Source organism: Pongo abelii, chromosome 14 (genome assembly GCF_028885655.2).
Source record: "Pongo abelii isolate AG06213 chromosome 14, NHGRI_mPonAbe1-v2.0_pri, whole genome shotgun sequence".
NCBI lineage: Eukaryota > Metazoa > Chordata > Mammalia > Primates > Hominidae > Pongo > Pongo abelii.
In genome coordinates, this window is record NC_071999.2 from 119,591,282 (window position 1) to 119,612,609 (window position 21,328).

The following is a 21,328-nucleotide window of genomic DNA, read 5'->3' on the forward strand; positions in this document are numbered from 1 at the left end:
ACAGAGCTGGAGGCTCATCCTGTGCCCTGTGCTCACTGGTGCCCGTCCTGTGCACCCTCCGGGTGGTCAGAGCAGCCCCCAGGCTGCAGGTGAGGCGGGGCCCCCTGGGAGGGGACGGAGCCACATGCAGCCCCACACACTCACCTGCATAAACGTGTGACAGTCCATCACGAAACTCCCCTTGGTTATCTGCTTAAACTTATCGCAAATGTCTGGAACACTGGTGGCTTCCAAAATCAACTCCTGGTGCTGCTTAATTAAGGTCAGGGCTACCCGGAAGATAATCTTCGAGCCTTCGTTAAATAAACAGTCCCAGATCCGAAGCACTGTCTGCAGAGACATGGGAACCCAGCGTCACTCCCTGGCGGTCCACCCGCCCCGGGGCCCGAGTCAGGCGCTCACCTCCACGGGCAGGATGTCCGCAAACAGGCAGATGAACCAGCGGGACACCACCAGCGTCCACAGCACACCGAGACGCTCCATCAGGGCCCCTACAGCCGGCAGCTTCGCCCGCACCAGCTCCCCGAGGACTTCCTGGTCGGTCTTCAGGCCCAGCATGGCCGGGCTGTAGTAATCTGCCAGGCAGGGGGAGAAAAGACCCCGAGACACTCCCATCACCTCCACAAGCCCCGTTCCCCTCGGAGCCAGACAAAGACAACAGGGCCACCCCGGGAGGACCCCTCCCAAGAGGGAGGGACAAAGTTGGAGAGGAAGAGTCGGGCTGAGGCCTGCAGACATAGGGCTCGTGGGGAGCGACCCCCACAGTCAGGCCTTTCAGGACGTCCCTGAGGCTGGAGGGATAGGCTGGATGCCACCTGGCTGGGCATCAGTTAAAATCTGCAGGTGGAGGGCTGGGGAGTGGCTCACGCCTGTAATCCCAGCACTTTGGGAGGCCGAGGCGGGTGGATCACCTAAAGTCAGGAGTTCAAGACCAGCCTGGCTGACATGGCTGAAACCCCGTCTCTACTCAAAATACAAAAATTGGCCGGGTGTGGTGGTGGGCACCTGTAACCCCAGCTATTCGGGAAGCTGAGGCAGGAGAATCGCTTGAACCTGGGAGGTGGAGGTTGCAGTGGGCCAAGATCGCACCACTGCATTCCAGTCTGGGCCACAGAGCGAGACTCTGTCTCAAAAAAAAAACAAACAAAAATCTGCAGGTGGAAAACAGAGGCGCAAGGAGGTGTAGGCACCCCCGTGTTCCTAGCAGAACTAGTCACAACAGCCAAGAGATGGAGGCAACCCACGTGTCCGTTGGCAGACAAGTGGATAAGCAACATGTGAATGTCCACACGATGGAATATTATTCAGCCTTAGAAAGGGAGGGAGTCAGGCCAGAGCAGCGGGAGGGAGGGAGTGACGGGACCAAGATTCAGTCTGGGAAGATGAAACAGCTCTGGAGAGGGCGGCGGCAATGGTTACACAGCGAGGTGAGCGGCCCTCGTGCCACTCAACTGCACAAGGGAAAGACATGGGTAAGATGGTACATTCTATGTTCTGTGTATTTTACCATAATAGAAATAAAACGTACTCAGATAAACACTTCCAACAGCTTGCCCTTCTTTTGAATGGACATTTGTCTTACCAAAGCACTTTTGTGTTTACCTACATAATTTTTTAACTTGTTCACGTAATGAGTTATAGTAAATTTTATTTTATTTTTTTGAGACAGAGTCTTGCTCTGTCACCCAGGCTGGAGTGTAGTGGCATGATCTTAGCTCCCTAGAACCTCTCTGCCTCCTGGGTTCAAGCCATTCTCCTGCCTTCGCCTCCTGAGTAGCTGGGACTACAGGTGCTCGCCACGACGCCCAGCTAATTTTTGTATTTTCAGTAGAAACAAAGTTTCACCATATTGGTCAGGCTGGTCTCGAACTCCTGACCTCATGATCTGCCCGCCTCGGCCTCCAAAAGTGCTGGGATTACAGGTGTGAGCCACTGCGCCCAGCCTGTTCTTGTTAATTCAAAATCTTGGTTAAAATAGAACCATCACAAACACTGATGCAACACTACAGTCCTGTCACTGCTTTTCAGAGTAAGCACACAGTGAAGTCGGTTTAATAGTAAATACTAATGCCTCTGAAGGTGATTTAGCCAGAGCCAATTCAGTGAGCAGGCGCCAGGGATTAAAAACGCCTCCCTTCCATATCCTTGTTCTGCACCTGCCGCTGGGGTTCTGAGCGCTTTGCTCATCTTTCACCTTCTTAGCTGAGCACATACCGTTCCAGCTGGGGAGAGAGGGGTGAGGAACCATCAATCAGTGCCTACCCTGGTTCCGCAGGTGGCCCCCAACCCCACAGGTGGTGTGGCAGGGGGGCTTGAGTGCTGGGCAGCAGGGGGTCTGCAGAGACGCACAGCCTGACCTTGGCCCCAGACACAGAGAAGCTTAGAGCAGCTTCCAAAAATAGAGGCGCTGAACTCATTCTCTAAACTCCACCAGGCTGAGCCGGCCACCAAGGCGAGGATTAAATTAAAGCCGCAGCTTCTTTCCCTTCCTTGAACATCGAGGGCAAGGCGGTTCCTCCCAGGCCCAGCGGGCGCAGCGGCTGCTCCCTGCAGAAGGGGCTCATCCCTCAGGCTGAAGCGCAGACACTGATGTTCCCAGGTGACCACCTCATCTGGTCTCACGCCGCTATCCCCCAAGGCTCCTTGTCCCTGTCCTTCTGGGGACATCCACGCCTCTGCAAACCACCCAACACTGTGCATTCATCACCGAGGCTCCAGGACGGCACCTGCCAGGCCAGGACAGGGGGCATAGCTCTGACACTCCCCTGCACACCCCTCAGGGTCTGCGGTCAGACGTGGGCAGGGGCCACACAAAGAGAGTGGGCACGGGCGTCTGCACATGGCTGTGGCTTCCTCCTCTCTACTTCATTTCCACTCTGCAGATCTTCCTCCGAGAGCAGGTGTGAGTCCCAAGACCACTCTCTCACACGCACTCACAGGCCAGTTCTCCACCCTGGTGCTTTCATTTAGAAAATAAAAGGTGTGAGTTGAAGACTCAAACAATTTTTTTTTTGAGACAGGGTCTCACTCTGTCGCCCAAGCTGGAGTGCAGTGGTGCTATCACAGCTCACTGCAGCCTCAACCTCCTGGGCTCAAGTGATCCCCCTGCCTCAGCCTCCTGCGTAGCTGGGACCACAGGTGTGCGCCACCACACCCAGCTAACTTTTAAATATTTTTTGTAGAGAGAAGGTTTCACTATGTTGCCCAGGCTGGTCTGGAATTCCTGGGCGGCCAAAACATTAAATGGTTTGTGCAGCCTTCTGTGAAGGGAGTTTCCATTCCCAGGGGCGTCTCCCTCTCCCTTTCCCTACCAGGAAAGACACCCCTGAAATCCGCATCTCAAACCTTACAAAGCAGCCTTATGGACTAAATTTTCCTGATTCCCTTCCCCGCCCAGAAGCCTGACGCATCTCAAACCTTACAAAGCAGCCTGTGGACTAAATTTTCTTGGTTCCCTTCCCTGCCCAGAAGCCTGAAGGTAGCAGGCTGCCCAGGATGGTGAATGCGCCCAGGCTCCAGCCACGCTTTGTGTCCCCTGATCCGGGTGCTCTCCAGGGTGTGCGTGACACACGTGTTGATAAGCGTCTTTTTCTCACTCATTATTCAGTCTTCAGGCAGTCCCATGTACAGAGCCCAGCTGGGGGACCGAAGGTGTACAGGGGAACCTTTCTTCCTCCCGACCAGCGACAGTTAAGGAAGGTATAATCCACACATAACACACTCTGCAGTGCCACGGAGACATCGGGAGAGAGCTTAAAAATTACTGCATTGGCCGGGCGCGGTGGCTCACACCTGTAATCGCAGCACTTTGGGAGGCCGAGGCGGGTAGATCACCTGAGGTCATAAGTTTGAGACTAGCCTGGCCAACATGGTGAAACCCCATCTCTACTAAAAATACAAAAATTAGCTGGGCGTGGTGGCGCACGCCTGTAATCCCAGTTACTCAGCTACTCAGGAGGCTGAGCAGAATTGCTTGACCCGGGAGATGAAGGTTGCAGTGAGCCGAGATCGTGCCACCGCACTCCAGCCTGGGCAACAGAGTGAAACTCCATCTCAAAACAAAAATAAAAATAAAAATAAATTACTGCAAGATGTGTGGAAATTCCCACCACGCGATGTCAAATGAAAAAGATGGGATGCGGGACTAGTACAAAGCACTCCAGGTGTTTCTAAAATAGCCGCCCCGTGTGCACAAAGACGACCCAGGCTTGCACCGAAAATACCATTTGTGGGGCTCACCCCCACTGATGGGGTGGTGGGCGGTTCCGATCTTTATCTAGACTTCTCCCTCTTCTTCAGTATTAACACGATGAGAGTGACTCATAAAAGATAATCAGAAAATGGTTACGTGAATGAGATAATGGCGTCAATGCCAAGGAGGGAGCTGGGCGCCCAGGTGGGCGGGGGATGCAGCTGATGCAAGTGTGCATGGAAAACCAGGTGTGTACATGGGAGCCCAGGTGCGTGCATGGGAGCCCCGGTGCGTGCATGGGAGCCCGGGTGTGTGCATGGGAGCCCAGGTGTGTGCTTGGAAACCCGGGTGTGTGCATGGAAGCCCGGGTGTGTGCATGGAAGCCCGGGTGTGTGCATGGAAACCCGGGTGTGTGCATGGGAGCCCACGTGTGTGCATAAAAACCCAGGTGTGTGCATGGAAACCCAGGTGTGTGCATGGGAGCCCAGGTGCGTGCATGGGAGCCCTGGTGTGTGCATGAGAGCCCGGGTGTGTGCATGGAAACCTAGGTGTGTGCATGGAAACCCAGGTGTGTGCATGGGAGCCCAGGTGTGTGCACGGAAACCCAGGTGTGTGCATGGGAGCCCGGGTGTGTGCACGGAAACCCGGGTGTGTGCATGGAAGCCCGGGTGTGTGCATGGAAACCCGGGTGTGTGCATGGAAACCCAGGTGTGTGCATGGAAGCCCGGGTGTGTGCATGGAAACCCGGGTGTGTGCATGGAAGCCCGGGTGTGTGCATGGAAACCCGGGTGTGTGCATGGAAGCCCGGGTGTGTGCATGGAAACCCGGGTGTGTGCATGGAAGCCTGGGTGTGTGCATGGAAGCCCGGGTGTGTGCATGGGAGCCCGGGTGTGTGCACGGAAACCCAGGTGTGTGCATGGGAGCCCAGGTGCGTGGATGGAAAGCAGGTGTGTCCATGGAAGCCCAGGTGTGTGCATGGGAGCCCAGGTGTGTGCATGGAAACCCAGGTGTGTGCATGGAAGCCCAGGTGCATGGATGGAAACCCAGGTGTGTGCATGGAAGCCCAGGTGTGTGCATGGAAACCTAGGTGTGTGCGTGGAAACCCAGGTGTGAGCATGGAAGCCCAGGTGTGTGCGTGGAAACCCAGGTGTGAGCATGGAAGCCCAGGTGTGTGCATAGGAGCCCAGGTGTTTGCATGGAAAACCAGGTGTGTGCATGGGAGCCCAGGTGTGTGCATGGAAACCGGTCGCAGCTCTCCTGTGAAGAAGCACCTGCCCAGCCCCGGCTCCATCAAGATAGGAGGAATCGACCTCTTCCCAACAGACAGTGTCTTTGCTCCTCACCTGAGCCACAGGACTGACCATGGCAGAGACCAGGTGCATGACCTGGGGGTTGGGGGCACAGGGGCGGCTGCTACCAGGATGGCCCTGCCTCTGTGAGTGACCACAGCTGCGGGGCTGGAGTGCCAGGAGGCACGGGCTGCAGCATGGGAGGCGGCCCAGGAGGAGATGCCAAGAAGGCACAGCAAGGAGAGCCAGTGCGGGAGCCACCCGGGTGCCCACCCAGCAGCTGTGCACCCCCACCGCCCGAGCCAGCCTCTCTGCATCTCTTTTCCTGAGGAGACTTCAGCGTGGCACAGCCCTTACGGGGCATGAGCCTTCTCAGACAGCTCAGGTCACAGCAAGGAAGCTGCAAGGCTGGTTTTGCTGTTGGGTTTACTTTTTTTTTTTTAGACGGAGTCTCACTCTGTCACCCAGGCTGGACTGCAGTGGTGTAATCTCGGCTCACTGCAACCTCCGCCTCCCAGGTTAAAGCGATTCTCCTGCCTCAGCCTCCTGAGTAGCTGAGTAGCATCCGCTACCACGCCCGGCTAATTTTTTGTATTTTCAGTAGAGACGGGGTTTCATGTTGGCCAGGCTGGTCTCGAATTCCTGACCTCAGGCGATCCACCCACCTCGGCCTCCCAAAGTGCTGAGATTACAAGCGTGACCCACCATGCCTAGCCTTTTGTTTACATTTCTTAAAATGGATTTTGGGCCCGGTGCCATGTCTTATGCCTGTAATCCCAGCACTTTGGGAGGCCGAGGTGGGAGGATTGCTTGAGCCCAGGAGTTCCAGACCAGCCTGGGCAACAAAATAAAAAATAAATTTAAAAAAAACCTAGCCATGAAACAGCAACAATAAGAACTGCACAAAGAACCCCCACATCCCCATCGGATTCCCCGACTGTGAACATTTCAGCACATTTGCTCCCCCGTCACCTCCCTATCTGCACGCACACCACACACAGGTACTCACGTGCACACGCACACCACACACAGGTACTCACGTGCACACGCACACCACACACAGGTACACAAGTGCACACGTGCACACACGTGCACACACCACACACAGGTACACAGGTGCACGTGCACACCACACAAACACACACACCACACACACACACGTGCACACACACACCACACACAGGTACACATGTGCACATGCACACCACACACAGGTACACACGTGCACACGCACACCACACGGGCACACACGTGCACACGCACACCTGCCTCCATCCCCTGGACTGTGTGAGGCAGAGCTGCACACCCACTGCCCCATCACACCAAATACTCCAGGGTGTGCTTTCCCAAACAACAGTATGGCCACCTCGACACTAAACACCGACACCACCTCCCAGTTCCCAGATCCCACCCGACGGTCTTCAAGCACTCCGTGAGTACAGTTCCCACAAACACATCCCGAGGAATCCACCCAAGAACAAGCTTCAGGAGCCACACTGACAAAGGCCCAGTGACACATATTACGCGAGTTTCCTGGAGAAACAGGCGGGCCCAGGTCTGGGGCAGAAGGCCCATGGGATGGGCCCAGAGTAGCCCGTCCTGCAGACTCGAGGAAGCCGTCGGCACCACATTCATACCCACAGGACTCAGGGGCCAACCAGAAGAGGCTCCCGCTGGCCACAGATGGGGCAACCTGAGCTTCAAGAAGGATAAAAACCCTCCAGTGTGTGCAGCCCAGGAGTCCACAGTTACACGGACACACAGCACTGACCGACCCCCTTTCAGTGACCAGATGCCAATTTATTATCTTGAGGGCGGGGACATAAAGCCAAGGGATCCAGCATTTATCCCGCCTCTTCTAATGGCATCAGGTCTTGATTCAGCCGCCAGTCTGCAGGAAATTTCGAGGAGAGGGGCCCAGCCGGAGGGCGCCGGGATATCCCCATCAGGAAAGCCTGCGGCGCCAAGCTCAGCGGGTTGGCTTCCCCAAGTGCTTGGACAGGAAGAGAAAGAGGTGCAGACTCCCATGCACAGACCGAAGGGGCCCAAGGGTTCCTCACGTGTAACCCGGGGCAATGCTAAGACACACAGCCCAGGTGCCCATGCTCATGGCGAACCGCAGAGAACCGCACAGAGCAGTGTGGTCAGTCAGGAAGATGGGTCCAGTCACAACCTTTGCCAAACTCACGAATGCACCCAACACCACTGCACCGTACGCTTGAAATGGAGGGACTGTGGGATAAGTGGATTTCACCTCAACAAAGATTTCTCTTCAGTGCCTGTGCTTTTGTTTTATTTTATTTATTTATTTTTTTGAGATAGGGTCTTGGTCTGACCCAGGCTGGAGTGCAGTGGCATGATCTCGGCTCACTGCAACCTCCACCTCCCAGGCTCAGACAATTCTCGTGCCTCAGCCTCCCAAGCAGCTGAGATTACAGGTGTGCACCACCACGCCCAGCTAATTTTTGTATTTTTAGTAGAGATGGGGTTTTGCCATGTTGTCCAGGCTGGTCTTGAGCAATCTGCCCACCTAGGACTCCCAAAATGCTGGGATTACAGGCGAGAGCCACCACGCCCTTCTCAGTGCCTGTACTTTATATTTATTTATTTATTTTATGTGTGTGTGTGTGTGTGTGTGTGTGTGTGTGTTTGTCCCAGGCTGGAGTGCAGTGGCACAATCTTGGTTCACTGCAGCCTCCACCTTCCAGGTTCAAGCGACTCTCCTGCCTCAGCCTCCTGAGTAGCTGGGATTATAGGCGTGCGCCACCATGCCTGGCTAATTTTTGTATTTTCAGTAGGGATGAGGTTTTGCCATACTGGCCAAGCTGGTCCCGAACTCCTGACCCCAGGTGATCTGCCCACCTCAGCCTCCCAAAGTGCTGGGATTACAGGGGTGAGCTGCCGCGCCTGGCCCATGCCTGTGCTTTTGGAAACATGTAAAGTGCTCTCACACACAGGGGACATCTTGGGACAGATAACATGAGAAACTCTCTGTAGGGTCCGGAGGACCGAGAGGGAGGGACCTGCTTCCCCTCCGTCCCCACCCCGCACTGCCGCGACTGCCTCCCGCCCACCCCGCACTGCCGCGACCGCCTCCCGCCCACCCCGCACTGCTACGACCGCCTCCCGCTGGCCTGGGACTTGTGCACCTAGAAGCTGACTAGTTAATAAAATTAAAGTCAGCTGCAAAGATAAAGCAATCGAGAAAAACAGAAAATAAGAACAGCAAACGCTTACCTAGGTATTAACTTAGTTCAGTAATAAATCAGTCATGCGCGGAAACAGTTTCATCCTGAACTGAACCACTCTTGCGGATTCTCAATTTGAGATTATAAATAAGCAATAAAGTTGTTCTGGGGTTAGAATGAGAAACTGGTGGAAATCTTCAATTTGCTAGACAGAACAAATCTTTAAACAGAAAAAAAAAAAGCACGTAATTCTTCAGGCAAAGGAAAGACTTTCTAACTGGGGTGGGCACAGCAGGGAGGGCCCCTCTGGCCTTGGGTTCACCAGGGAGAGCTGTGACAACAACAGTGGGCTCATCAGACAGCCGCAAACATGAGCACCACAGCCCGGCAAGTGGAGGACTGATGGCCTTTTCCTCTTTAACTTCTGTAAGTTTGGCTTGGCTAACTCTTTTTTTTTTTTTTTTGAGACGGACACTTTGTGGCCCAGGCTGGATGGAGTGCAGTGGCGCGATCTCGGCTCACTGCAAGCTCTGCCCCCAGGGTTCACGCCATTCTCCTGCCTCAGCCTCCCGAGTAGCTGGGACTACAGGTGCCCGCCACCACGCCCGGCTAATTTTTTGTATTTTTAGTAGACACGGGGTTTCACCGTGTTAGCCAGGATGGTCTCGATCTCCTGACCTCGCGATCCACCTGCCTCAGCCTCCCAAAGTGCTGGGATTACAGGCATGAGCCACCGCGCCTGGCCAAGTTTGGCTAATTCTTAAACCTATCAGTTTTATAATGCTAAAAAGTTTTTTTTTTTATTTTTAATATTTATGGATACCTAATAGGTGTACATATTAATGGGGTCCATGTGATGTTTTGATACAGGCATTCAATGTGTCATGATCAAACCTGGGTCACTGGAGGCCGGCCGTGGTGGCGGGCGCCTGTAATCCCAGCTACTGGGGAGGCTGAGGCAGGAGAATCGCTTGAACCCAGGAGGCAGAGATTGCAGTGAGCAGAGATCGTGCCATTGCACTCCAGCCTGGGAGACAGAGCGGGACTCCGTCTCACGAAAAACAAAAAACAAAAACCTGGGTAACTGGGATCCACCCACATTTACCATCTGTTTGTGTTGGGAACATTCCAAATCTTCTCTTCTAGCTATTTTGAAATACATGTTACTGTTACCTATAGTGGGTCTGATCTACTAACACTCGGTCTCACTTCTTCTAACTGTAGGTTACTGTCTGTAACCACTAACAAGCCTCTCTATCCCCCTCCCCTCCCGGCCTCTGGTAACCGCCCTTCTGCTCTCTGCCTCCATGCGTTTCATTTTTATTTAGCGCCCACATGGGGGTGGGAACATGTGATATCTGTCTCTGCACCTGGCTTATTTCACTTAACACAGTGTCCTCTGGTTCCCTCCATGCTGCTGCAAATGACAGGATTTTTTTCTTTTTCTTTTTGAGATGGAGTCTTGCTGTTGTCGCCCAGGCTGGAGTATAGTGGTACAAACTCAGCTCACTGCAGCCTCAACCTCCTAGGTTCAAGCGATTCTCCTGCCTCAGCCTCCTGAGTAGCTGGAATTATAGGTGCCCACCACCACGCCTGGCTAATTTTTGTATTTTAGTAGAGAAAGGGTTTCACCGCGTTGACCAGGCTGGTCTGAAACTCCTGACCTCAGGTGATCCACCCGCCTCAGCCTCACAAAGTGCTGGGATTACAGGCGAGAGCCACCGCGCCTGGCCAGGATCTCGTTCTTTCTAAGGCTGCACAGCACTCCGCTGAGTGTGTGCACCCCACTTTCCTTATCCATCCATCTGCGGTCAGACACCTGGGTTGATTCTATCCTGGCTGCTGGGAGGTGAACGCTGGAGGACAGATGCCCTTCAACAGAGTAACTCCCTTTCTTTTGGAAACACACCCAGCAGTGGGAATAAGGTAGTATTTTTTTTTTTTTTAAGGCAAAATAGGTACTGTAAAATTTGATTTAAAAAAAACAAACATGCAAAGGGTTCCCCATCCTCTAGGTGTAAGATTCAGTCCCAAGTCCTCCTCTGAAAGGAAAGTGCCCTCCGTGTGCTGAGCACTAGGAAGGGCCAACTTGTACTCAGCACCAGGCCAGGATTCTCCACTGCTGCCTGCAGACACCATCACTGGGAGACCCAAGAACAGGGGGGCTCTGGCCGTGGTTGGGGGCGAGGTGAGGGGGGCTGGCTTCGGAGCCACCCACTGGGGTGGCCCTGCCTACACCCACATGAGCACCACCCTACACCCATACCACCTGCCTTCACCCACACCACCTGCCTACACCCACACCACCTGATGTCCTGAAGCCCTGAGGACAGCGGACACATGAACATCCCTAGAACTGTACCAACCATCCCTCCAGACAGCGGACGCACACAGGCCAAGTGCCCGCCTGGCGCTCAGCCCTAGAACTGTACCAACCAACCCTCCAGGCAGCGGACGCACACAGGCCAAGTGCCCGCCTGGCGCTCAGCCCTAGAACTGTACCAACCAACCCTCCAGGCAGCGGATGCACACAGGCCAAGTGCCCGCCTGGCGCTCAGCCCTAGAACTGTACCAACCATCCCTCCAGACAGCAGATGCGTTGAAGGTGAGAGGGCTCTGGGAAAACCCACTGCATTTCCCAAGTGCCCTGTACAAATTTCCAGATTCCAGAAAAGGTGCAGAGAAGCTACCAGGAAATAATGTTTCTGATTTGCTTACGCTGTTACATTTCACAGGTAAAAAGCTAACAGACCCGTTACATGTCAACTAAACAAACTGAGGCCAGGCGTGGTGGCTCAAGCCTGTAATGCCAGCACTTCGGAAGGCTGAGGTGGGAGGATCACTTGAGCCCAAGAGTTCGAGACCAGCCTGGGCAATTCAAGAAGACCCTGTACTCAAAATAAAAAAATTAGCCGGGCATGGTGGTGCACACCTGTAGTCCCTGCTAGTTGGGAGGCTGAGGTGGGAGGATCACTTGAGCCCAGGAGGTCAAAGGCTGCAGTGAGCTGTGATCGTGCCACTGTACTCCAGCCTGGCAACAAAGTGAGACCCTGTCTCCAAAAAATAAATAAATAAATAAACTTTAGAAGTAGCTAAGATCTCTGGTTAAATACTTGGTAGAAAACTGAGCAATTACGTAAATTTCAAGATCCCACTAAATTAGATCAACTATCTTGAATTCAGCAATTTGTTAGCATACAACTCAATTAAACTTTATCTGCTATAACTAGGAGACCCTAAATGGAAAAGCGGCAATGGCTTTTTTCCCTAATATACAGAGTTCTTTAAAAAAAAAAGTAGCTTATGGCAAAAGCTGGTATCAAGAGGCCTTGGATTGTACGACGTGCTTTCTGTGCAACCCTCTCACGGAATAAGCTCACACTGAAGGTGCAAGGCCTGAGGCCCACAGGTCTGGTAAGCCTGGCCGCCTGGTGACTCAGTGCAATCTGATCCCAAAACAGCTGCTCCTGACCCCAGAGACGAGCCTCCTGTGACAAAGCCAGCCCAATGGGGGCGTGGCCCAGGCCACGTGAGCACCACCCTCAGGACGAGTGACCTCAGGGAACCCCACTCGGGAGGACGCAGGAAACGCGCCTCTGATGTGGCAAGTGCGGCGCCAAGAGCCTCCCTCCACCCACCTCTGCTCACGGGGCTGAGCCGTGGTCCCCACAGAACGTGCCTTGTCGGTCCACATCTCGGCCAGTCCTTCCAGTCAGAGCTGAGGTATTTCTATGTCGAGTTATTAAAACCTGACCTGTTTCCCTATTTTTCAGAGGAAACCAGGTCAAACCCATCTTTCAGGACGTGGAGTGCTAATTCAGGGCTGCACCGACTCATGACTGACGCAGTCTCCTGAGACGGGGGCCCCCTCCACCCTCAGTCACACGGCAGGGCCCGGGTCAACCTCCTCCTCTGAGGAGGCCCGGGACCCATCGCCCGCGTGGGGAGCGGCACCTGCACCTTCTTCCTGCGTCCTTTCCATGCCTTGTTGGGATGGTGATTGATGGCTATCATCTTCATGGGCTCTACAAGCGGCCGCGGGTGTGGCAGGTGTTCTGGGCTGAGAACTCGGGGTGTGGGGCGTCTATGTGTGCATGGTCACAGGCCACGGGGAGCGTGTCCTCAGGTCACTTCCTAACTGAATTGGGATTAGAGGCATTTGCTGGTAAAAGTAACTCCCTTAACTGGACCCCCTCTAAGTGACTCATGAGCAATGGACCAAACAGTCCTCCTGCCTTCCGCAACAACAGTGGTGGGGGAAACTGGGGAGGCAGATGTGGGGTGCAGGCCTTGGGCGGGGAGGCCTGGGATGGGATCTCAGCCCTGGGATGGAATCTCAGACTTGCTGGCGGACTGTGTACGAGCTACTTAATCCCCACCAGTCTCGGCCTCCTCCAAGGAAAAAGATGACAATGTGCACGACATTTTCAACGCCCAGACAGACTCGCACCCCGTGGTCACTCCCCCACGGCAGGGAGCTTTCGTTTTGTGTCACGGGCCTGGAGGCCTCGGTGGCTGCAGAAGGCTCCACTCCAACCTGTCTTTCCATTTCCACCTTCATGCTCACCAGGGAACTCAGCCATGGGTTCACAGGTCTGCTGGCCATTCCGGTCTCTATTTTGTAAATTGCCTGTTAGGCACATTCTTCATCTGATGTTTTGCTGAGCTGTTTCTTTTTCTGCTTAGATTTTTTTTTTTTTTTTTTGAGACACAGCTTCACTCTTGTTGCCCAAGCTGGAGTGCAGTGGTGCAGTCTCGGCTCACTGCAACCTCTGCCTCCCAGGTTTAAGTGATTCTCCTGCCTCAGACCCCCAAGTAGCTGGGATTACAGGTGCACGGCACCATGCCCAGCTAATTTTTATATTTTTAGTAGAGACAGGGTTTCACCATGTTGACCAGGCTGGTCTCGAACTCCTGACCCTAGGTGATCCACCCACCTCAGCCTCCCAAAATGCTGGGACTACAGGCATGAGCCACCAGGCCCTGGCTTTCTGCTTAGATTTTTAGAAATTCACACACAGTCCAGACACTAACCCTTTGTTAATTATATGGATCAAAGATACTTTCTCAAACCAGCAGCTTATCTTTTTACTTTGCTTATGATGTCTCTTACCAAAATTAGTTTTTAAATTTTCATGTAATTAAAATTATCGATGCCTTTTATGCTTTTTGAATTATGTTCAAGAACTTCTCCCCTATTCCCACAAGACACGACTGTTCTGTATTTTGTTCTCTGAGTTTCAAAGTTTTACTTTTTTATATGAGTCTTAAATCCATCTGGAAATGAAATAAGGGTTTAATTTTGTTTTCTTCCATACAGTCAACTGTCACTGAATTATGTTTTAAACAGTCTTTTTCCCATTAATTGATATATCTCACAAAAGACATTCCCATAAATTAATAGATCCACAGACTGGTTGATTTCTATCTGGCTTCGCAATTCTGTTCCATCGGTCTGTTTATCCATTCATAACCTAATACCACACCATTTTAATTATTAGAGCATTATAATATATCTCCAGTGTTCTTCTTTCAAGCCTTCTTGGCTTGGCTTTGCCCTTGATTATTCCATATGATTAAGCCATCCTTGGATTTCTGAAAAAAACTATCTTCAAACTAAAAAAATACTTCATAATCATCTGTAGATTCAAGTTGCTAATATTAATTAACAATTACATACTTCTATTCATCGGTGAGATGAGCCTGTATGGTGTGAAGGCTATACTAGCTTCATAACATGAAGTGAGAGCAGTTTCTTTTTTTTATTTTCTGCAAGATTAATTAATCAGTTATTTAGACAGGGTCTTGCTCTGTCACCCAGGCTGGAGTGCAGTGGCACTACCACAGCTCACTGCAGCCTCGACCTCCTTAGCTCAAGTGATCCTCCCACCTCAGCCTCCCGGGTAGCTGGAACCGCAGGCATGCACCACCCAAAGTGCTAGGATTACAGGTTTGAGCCACAAGATTTATTTTTAAAAAACAGGAATCACAGACCTTTGGGAGGCCAAGGCAGGAGGACTACTTGAGGCCAGGTGTTCAAGGCCAGCCTGGGCAACATAACAAGACCCTGTCTCTACAAATAAAAAAAAAAAAAAATCAACTAGGCATGGTGGTGCCCACCTGTGGTCCCAGCTACTCAGAAGACTGAGGTGGGAGGATCACTTGAGCTAAGGAGGTCGAGGCTGCAGTGAGCCATGATTGCACCACTGCACTCCAGCCTGGGTGACAGACTGAGACCCTGTCTCTAAAAAATACAATAAAATGGCCAGGTGCAGTGGCTCACACCTGTAATCCCAGCACTTTGGGAGGCCAAGGTGGGCAGATCACCTGAGGTCAGGAGTTCGAGACCAGCCTGGCCAACATGGTGAAACCCCATCTCTTACTACAGATACAAAAATTAGCCAGGCGTAGTGGCGGGCGCCTGTAGTCCCAGCTATTCGGGAGGCTGAGGCAGGAGAATGGCGTGAACCCGGGAAGCGGAGCTTGCAGTGAGCCGAGATTGCGCCACTGCACTCCAGCCTGGGCGACAGAGTGAGACTCCATCTTGAAAAAAAATAAATAAATAAAATAAAAACATTAAAAAGCAGGAATTACCTGTTCCTTCGCAGTTTGACAGCAGTAAAAACTCAGTGTGTCCATGCACACACCCATCAGATGTTCTTTTTTGTCTCTCAAGTCAACTTCCTTAGGCTGTTTTTTTCTCAGAATTATCCATTTCTATCTCTTCATTTTCTTTTGATTCTTAAAAATCTCTACAAATCTTCAAATTACAGCACATTTTCATTTCTACTATATCTTATCCTTTTTTTTTTTTTCTGAGATAAGAGTCTCACTCTGTCGCCCAGGCTGGAGTGCAGTGGCGTGATCTTGGCTCACTACAGCCTGTTCTAAACTCACGAACACACCAATCACCACTGCACCATACGCTTGAAATGGGGGAACTGTGGGATATGTGGATTATACCTCAACAAAGATTTCTCTTCAGTGTCTGTGCTTTTATGTATGTGTGTATGTATGTATGTTCGTATATATTTATTTGAGACAGGGTCTTGTCCTGTTGCCCAGGCCTAAGTGCAGTGGTGTGATCGGCTTTCTGCAACGTCTGTCACCCGGGTTCAAGCAATTCTCCCGCTTCAGCCTCCCAAGTAGCTGGGGCTACAGGCACCTGCCACCATGCCCGGCTAATTTTTGTATTTTTAGTAGAGATGGGGTTTCACCATGTTGGTCAGGCTGGTCTCGAACTCCTGACATCAGGTGACCCTCCTGCCTCAGCCTCCCAAAGTGTTGGGATCACAGGCGTGGGCCACCGCGCCTGGCTACATTTTTTTCTTATCAGTCTTGCCAGAGGTTTGTCTATTTATCAGTCTTCCCAAAGAACCAGATTTTTGTCTCAGTTTATCTTTTCTTCTGTTTCTCTGTTTCTGTAACTAATTTTCAGTCTTTCATGTGTATGTTTATATCGGTCTATAAAAACTCTGGAAATACATCAGACTGATGATAACAGTTACCTCTGAATAGGAGATAAATGCGGATGTGCCAGTGAAGGTGGGTCGTTACTTTTATTTAAATTTTTATTTTTAGAGATGGGAGGGGTCTCACTTTGCTGCCCAGGCTGGTCTCGAACTTCTGGGCTCAAGTGATCCTCTCAACTTGTGGTCTCCCAGATGCTGGGATTATGTGTGAGCTACTCTGCCCGGCCCTGTTTTTTTTTTTGAGATGGAGTGTCGCTCCGTCTCCCACACTGGAGTGTAGTGGTGTGATCTAGCTCACTGCAACCTCAGCCTCCCTCAAGCCGATTCTTGTGCCTCAGCCTCCTGAGTAGCTGGGATTACAGGCGCCCGCCACCACACGTGGCTAATTTTTGTATTTTTAGTGGAGATGGGGTTTTGCCATGTTGGCCAGGCTGGTCTTGAACTCCTAAATGCCTGCCTCGGTCTTGCAAAGTGCTAGGATTACAGGCGTGAGCCACGGCTCCTGGCTGTCACTTTTTATTCTATAAAACGTACTGTATTTTTTGAACTTCTGAAATGACAATATATCTGTGTATTTCTTGTATAACTTAAAAGCAGCAATTAAGAGCAGGATAACAGTGGCACTGAAATGACCTAGTTTGGGTAACTATAACTTCGAGAAGGACGGATTTTAGAGCAGGATGACCGTGGTACTGAAACGACCTACTTCGGTCACTGTAACTTAGAGAAGGACATATATTTGCCTCTTTTCTCTGCCGCTGGGAGAGCTCTGCCGGGATCGGAATAACCCCCTTTTCCTCCCATGATCCTAAAAGTTTAGTTTTTATACTTTCTTTTCTTTTTGAATCCAGACCTATTTGCATTGCAGTTTCATTCAACTTAATCTCATAATGAATATCGGAAATGATGTCTTATGGACTGAAAACGCATCTGTCCGTCACACCAGCACGGCGGGGCCTGCTCCTGCTCTCTAGGTTGGTGCTGAGACCTCCGACCCGAGCTCTCACCTGCTGCTGCTTGAGGTCCGCCCTCCGTGAAGACAGGAACTCGTGTGTGCTCACAGGGGTGTTTCCTACACCCCTGAACGGCACCCAGAACATGATAGGTTTTCAACAATATGTGGTGAAAAGAATTGCATGGCCCACGGCTGTGAAGATTCGCCGTGATTTGCACTCAGACATAACCGAAGCAGGCTGTGAGCCCGTTTCCACATCCTACCAATCCCACATTTGGATGTGTCCTAACTCCATCTGCCTCTAATTTCACCATTCCACCTGGTCCAGGTGTTCACCGAACTGAGCTGAGACAGCCGGCATCCTTTCCGCCCTGCGAGGCTCTGCCTGCTGCTGCTGCTGCACCTGCTGCTGCTGCTGCTGCTGCGCTGGGTCCCTGGGCCCCAGCCAGGTCAACAGCTCTTCCCACTCCCGGGAGCTCTGCAGGGCTCCCTTCCTCTGGGGCAGCTCCATCAGGCTGGTCTCTGGCATCCTCATTTCTGCGCCCTTGGGTTGGGTTGAGGGTGGCACTGATTCCTCCCTGCCCTTAACGATGCACTTGAGCTTTGTCCCATCCGTGAGGACACACGCTATGGTCTGTGAGTCACACAGCCAGGATCTGAACCAGGCTCTGCCATGTACAGCGGTGGTCAGGCCAGCACGCAAATTCTCCCGGCCTTCGGTGTCCTCACCCTGGAAACGGGGTGGGTGACTGTGTCTGTGTGGTGTGGCTGTCCTGAGGACAAGCGCAGCTCAGCAGGAAACTGACACACGCCGTGTGCTCACCAGGCAGGAGCTGCAGCCACACACCCCCAGGCTCCAAACACTGGGGACTGGCCCAGCTGCCCCTCATGTCTCCTCTGCCCTGCAGGATGAGCACGCAGCCCCCCTTGACCCAGCACCACAGCCAGGCTGGGGAAGGGCAGAGTGGTCTCAGCCCCAGGCCCTGCCCGCCCAACTGCGCCTCAACTTCTCTTCCCAAGTGACCTGAGCCTGCAGCTCGTCGTCTGCGCTGGCCTTCACCATAACCCGTAGATAACTTATTCACTAACAAATACATTTTAATTATTAAATAATTAAATATTAATAAATAGAAAAGTGGAAAGGTTTGAAAAGAATGGTTTTCATCTTAAAAGGTAAGTAATTACTTAAAAAGCAACTATGGCTCTCTCCCTCTCCCTCTCCCTCTCCCTCTCCCCTTCCTTCGGTCTCCCTCTCCTTTTTTCGGTCTCCCTCTGTTACCAAAGCTGGACTGTACTGCCGTGATCTCAGCTCGCTGCAACCTCCCTGCCTCGGGCTCCTGTGATTCTCCTGCCTCGGCCTGCCAAGTGCCTGGGATTGCAGGCGCGCGCCGCCACGCCTGACTGGTTTTTGTATTTTTGGTGGAGACAGGGTTTCGCCGTGTTGACCGGGCTGGTCTCCAGCTCCTGGCCTCGAGTGATCTGCCCGCCTCGGCCTCCCGAGGTGCTGGGATTGCAGACGGAGTCTCGCTCACTCAATGCTCAATGTTGCCCAGGCTGGAGTGCAGTGGCATGATCTCGGCTCGCTACATCTCCACCTCCCAGCCGCCTGCCTTGGCCTCCTAAAGTGCTAAGATTACAGCCTCTGCCCGGCCGCCACCCCGTCTAGGAAGTGAGGAGTGCCTCTGCCCGGCCGCCCCGTCTGGGAGGTGAGGAGCGCCTCTACCCGGCCGCCCCGTCTGGAAAGTGAGGAGTGCCTCTGCCTGGCTGCCGCCCCGTCTGGGAAGTGAGGAGCGCCTCTGCCTGGCCGCCCCGTCTGGGAGGTGAGGAGCGCCTCTGCCCGGCCGCCCCGTCTGGGAGGTGAGGAGCGCCTCTGCCCGGCCGCCCTGTCTGGGAGGTGTACCCAACAGCTCTGAAGAGACAGCGACCATCGGGAGCGGGCCATGAGGACGATGGCGGTTTTGTTGAAAAGAAGGGGGGGAAGTGTGGGGAAAGGAAGGAGAGATCAGATTGTTGCTGTGTCTGTGTAGAAAGAGGTGGGCATAGGAGACTCCATTTTGTTCTGACTAGGAGAAATTCTTCTGCCTTGGGATGCTGTTGATCTATGGCCTTGCCCCCAGCCCCGTGCTCTCTGAAACATGTGCTGTGTCAACTCAGGGTTAAATGGATTAAGGGTGGTGCAAGATGTGCTTTGTTAAACACATGCTTGAAGGCAGCATGCTCTTTAAGAGTCATCACCACTCCCTCACCTCAAGTACCCAGGGACACAAACACTGTGGAAGGCCACAGGGACCTCTGCCTAGGAAAACCAGAGACCTTTGTTCATGTGTTTATCTGCTGACCTTCTCTCCACTATCATCCTATGACCCTGCCATATCCCCCTCTCCGAGAAACACCCAAGAATGATCAATAAATACTTAATAAAAAAAAAAAAAGCAACTATGGATATATATATATAGCGCAATTATTATGCTCTTACTAGTATTCACAAACTCAGTACAAAATACATACATAAAACCAAGATAGCCTCTCAGAGGCTCCGTGATCAACACAAACCGCACCGTGGCCCTCAATGGACACAGAAGTTACCAGCTGAGGAAGGGGTGCGCCAACCATACAGCCCCAGCTGCCCGCAAGGGCCAAGAGACGGCAAAAGGCCCTCTGCCGTCCCAGGAGCAAGCAGTTGCTGCAGCTGGAACCCGGCCACTTACATGGGTTTCTCCTTTTCAACTCGATTGCAAAGAAATTTTTTTACGGGAAAAAGATTTTTGGCCAGGCATGGTGGCTCATGCCTGTAATCCCAGCACTTTGGGAGGCCGAGGCGGGTGAATCACCTGAGGTCAGGAGTTTGAGACCAGCCTGACCAACATGGTGAAACTCCATCTCTACTAAAAATACAAAATTAGCCAGGCGTGGTGGCACACACCTGTAATCCCAGCTACTTGGGAGGCTAAGGCAGGAGAATCACTTGAACTCGGGAGGCAGAGGTTCCAGTCAGCCAAGATCACGCCACTGCACTCCAGCCTGGGAGTCAGAGCGAGACTCCATCTCAAAAAAAAATAAAAAAATAAAAAAATAAAGGATTTTTAACCTCAACTCCCAAACAATTCAACCATGTTTTGATTAAATTTTGATTTCTCAGCGGAATCATTTTGGCAGCACCAGAAATAGGACAGTTCAGGCATACTGCAGGGATTTTCAACATACCTGGTAGTATTCTTCCAACAAGAGCATCTAACAGCCAAAAAGATTCTTCTTCATTATTTGTTATAAGAATCAGATATCCTGCTATAAAATTCATTCCCTGAAATTAGAAAAATGAGAAACAGAAATTCACATTGAGTTTTAAGCCCCCATATGATTCTGCAATCATTCGGCTACAAACTACCCAGTTTCCCTTTCTCTTGCTTCTCCCTAAAACCTGCATAATTCCAGAATGATCCTTTAGTAGAACTCTACAGTCACTAAATACCTACCGTCTAGTAATGTGTTTAGTCAAGCTTACGTGAAGAAAAGTAAAAGCAAAAGGAAACAGTTTAAAGAAATCTTGAATACTAAAATAAAAGACTCTTCCACTAATGGTAACCTTGTGATAAAAGAACATAACTTACCATTGGTTTCTAAAGAAATTACTATATATCAACAGCATGAAACTCTCTACCAGAGAGAAAACTATACCAATGCTGACCACATTTCATAAAAACCGTAAGGAACATGTTCTGACACGCGGGTGTTGGGAGAATTTCATGGTGGAGACCCTTTTGGGAAATCCATGTGCACGTCTGCCAAAGGGCGGGTGCTGCCTCAAACATCACGTATGTGACCCTCTCCATCGAGGGCAGCCCCAGACCCTGGGGGTTCGCAGCCATGAGTCAGCGCCATTTCCAGGTGACTGCGTTTTACACGACTGAAATTCTCTTCTTTGTCACTCATTTGTAATTTCTAAAGTAAGTATTTCTCTAGTAATAAGGAAAAAGAATCCAGCTGCTGCCAACCAACAAGATCAATTCACGTGATCGGAAGTGCGGAGGGACAGCTGCAGAGAGCGATGCTGGCAGCAACACGGCGGCTTCAGTCGCACAGGGATGTGGCGCTGTTCACCCGGAGCCAAAGCACTGGCGGACAGGCACGCAGCCCTACACGTCCCTTGGCCTGGACCTCCCCTTAAAAACAGACCCTAAGAATTTGACTCAAAAAGCAAAAGTAACCAGTACAGAGAAGATCATGTTCCAGAA

At 51.8% G+C, this 21,328-nt stretch overlaps 1 protein-coding gene across 3 annotated transcripts in view; it reads right to left on the reverse strand.

Moving 5' to 3' along the window:
• Positions 1-21,328, reverse strand: part of GRTP1 (growth hormone regulated TBC protein 1) — a 41,518-nt gene that overhangs the window by 2,598 nt on the left and 17,592 nt on the right. For 2 of the 3 annotated variants that reach the window (XM_024230778.3, XM_054529298.2), the window contains 3 exons: positions 20,301-20,397; positions 403-575; positions 145-330 (listed from right to left, as the gene is read on the reverse strand). In XM_024230778.3, the coding sequence (XP_024086546.2) occupies positions 145-330; positions 403-575; positions 20,301-20,397 (456 nt within the window). The remainder of the gene's footprint in view (positions 1-144; positions 331-402; positions 576-20,300; positions 20,398-21,328) is intronic. The other variant, XM_024230779.3, reaches the window with a different exon arrangement.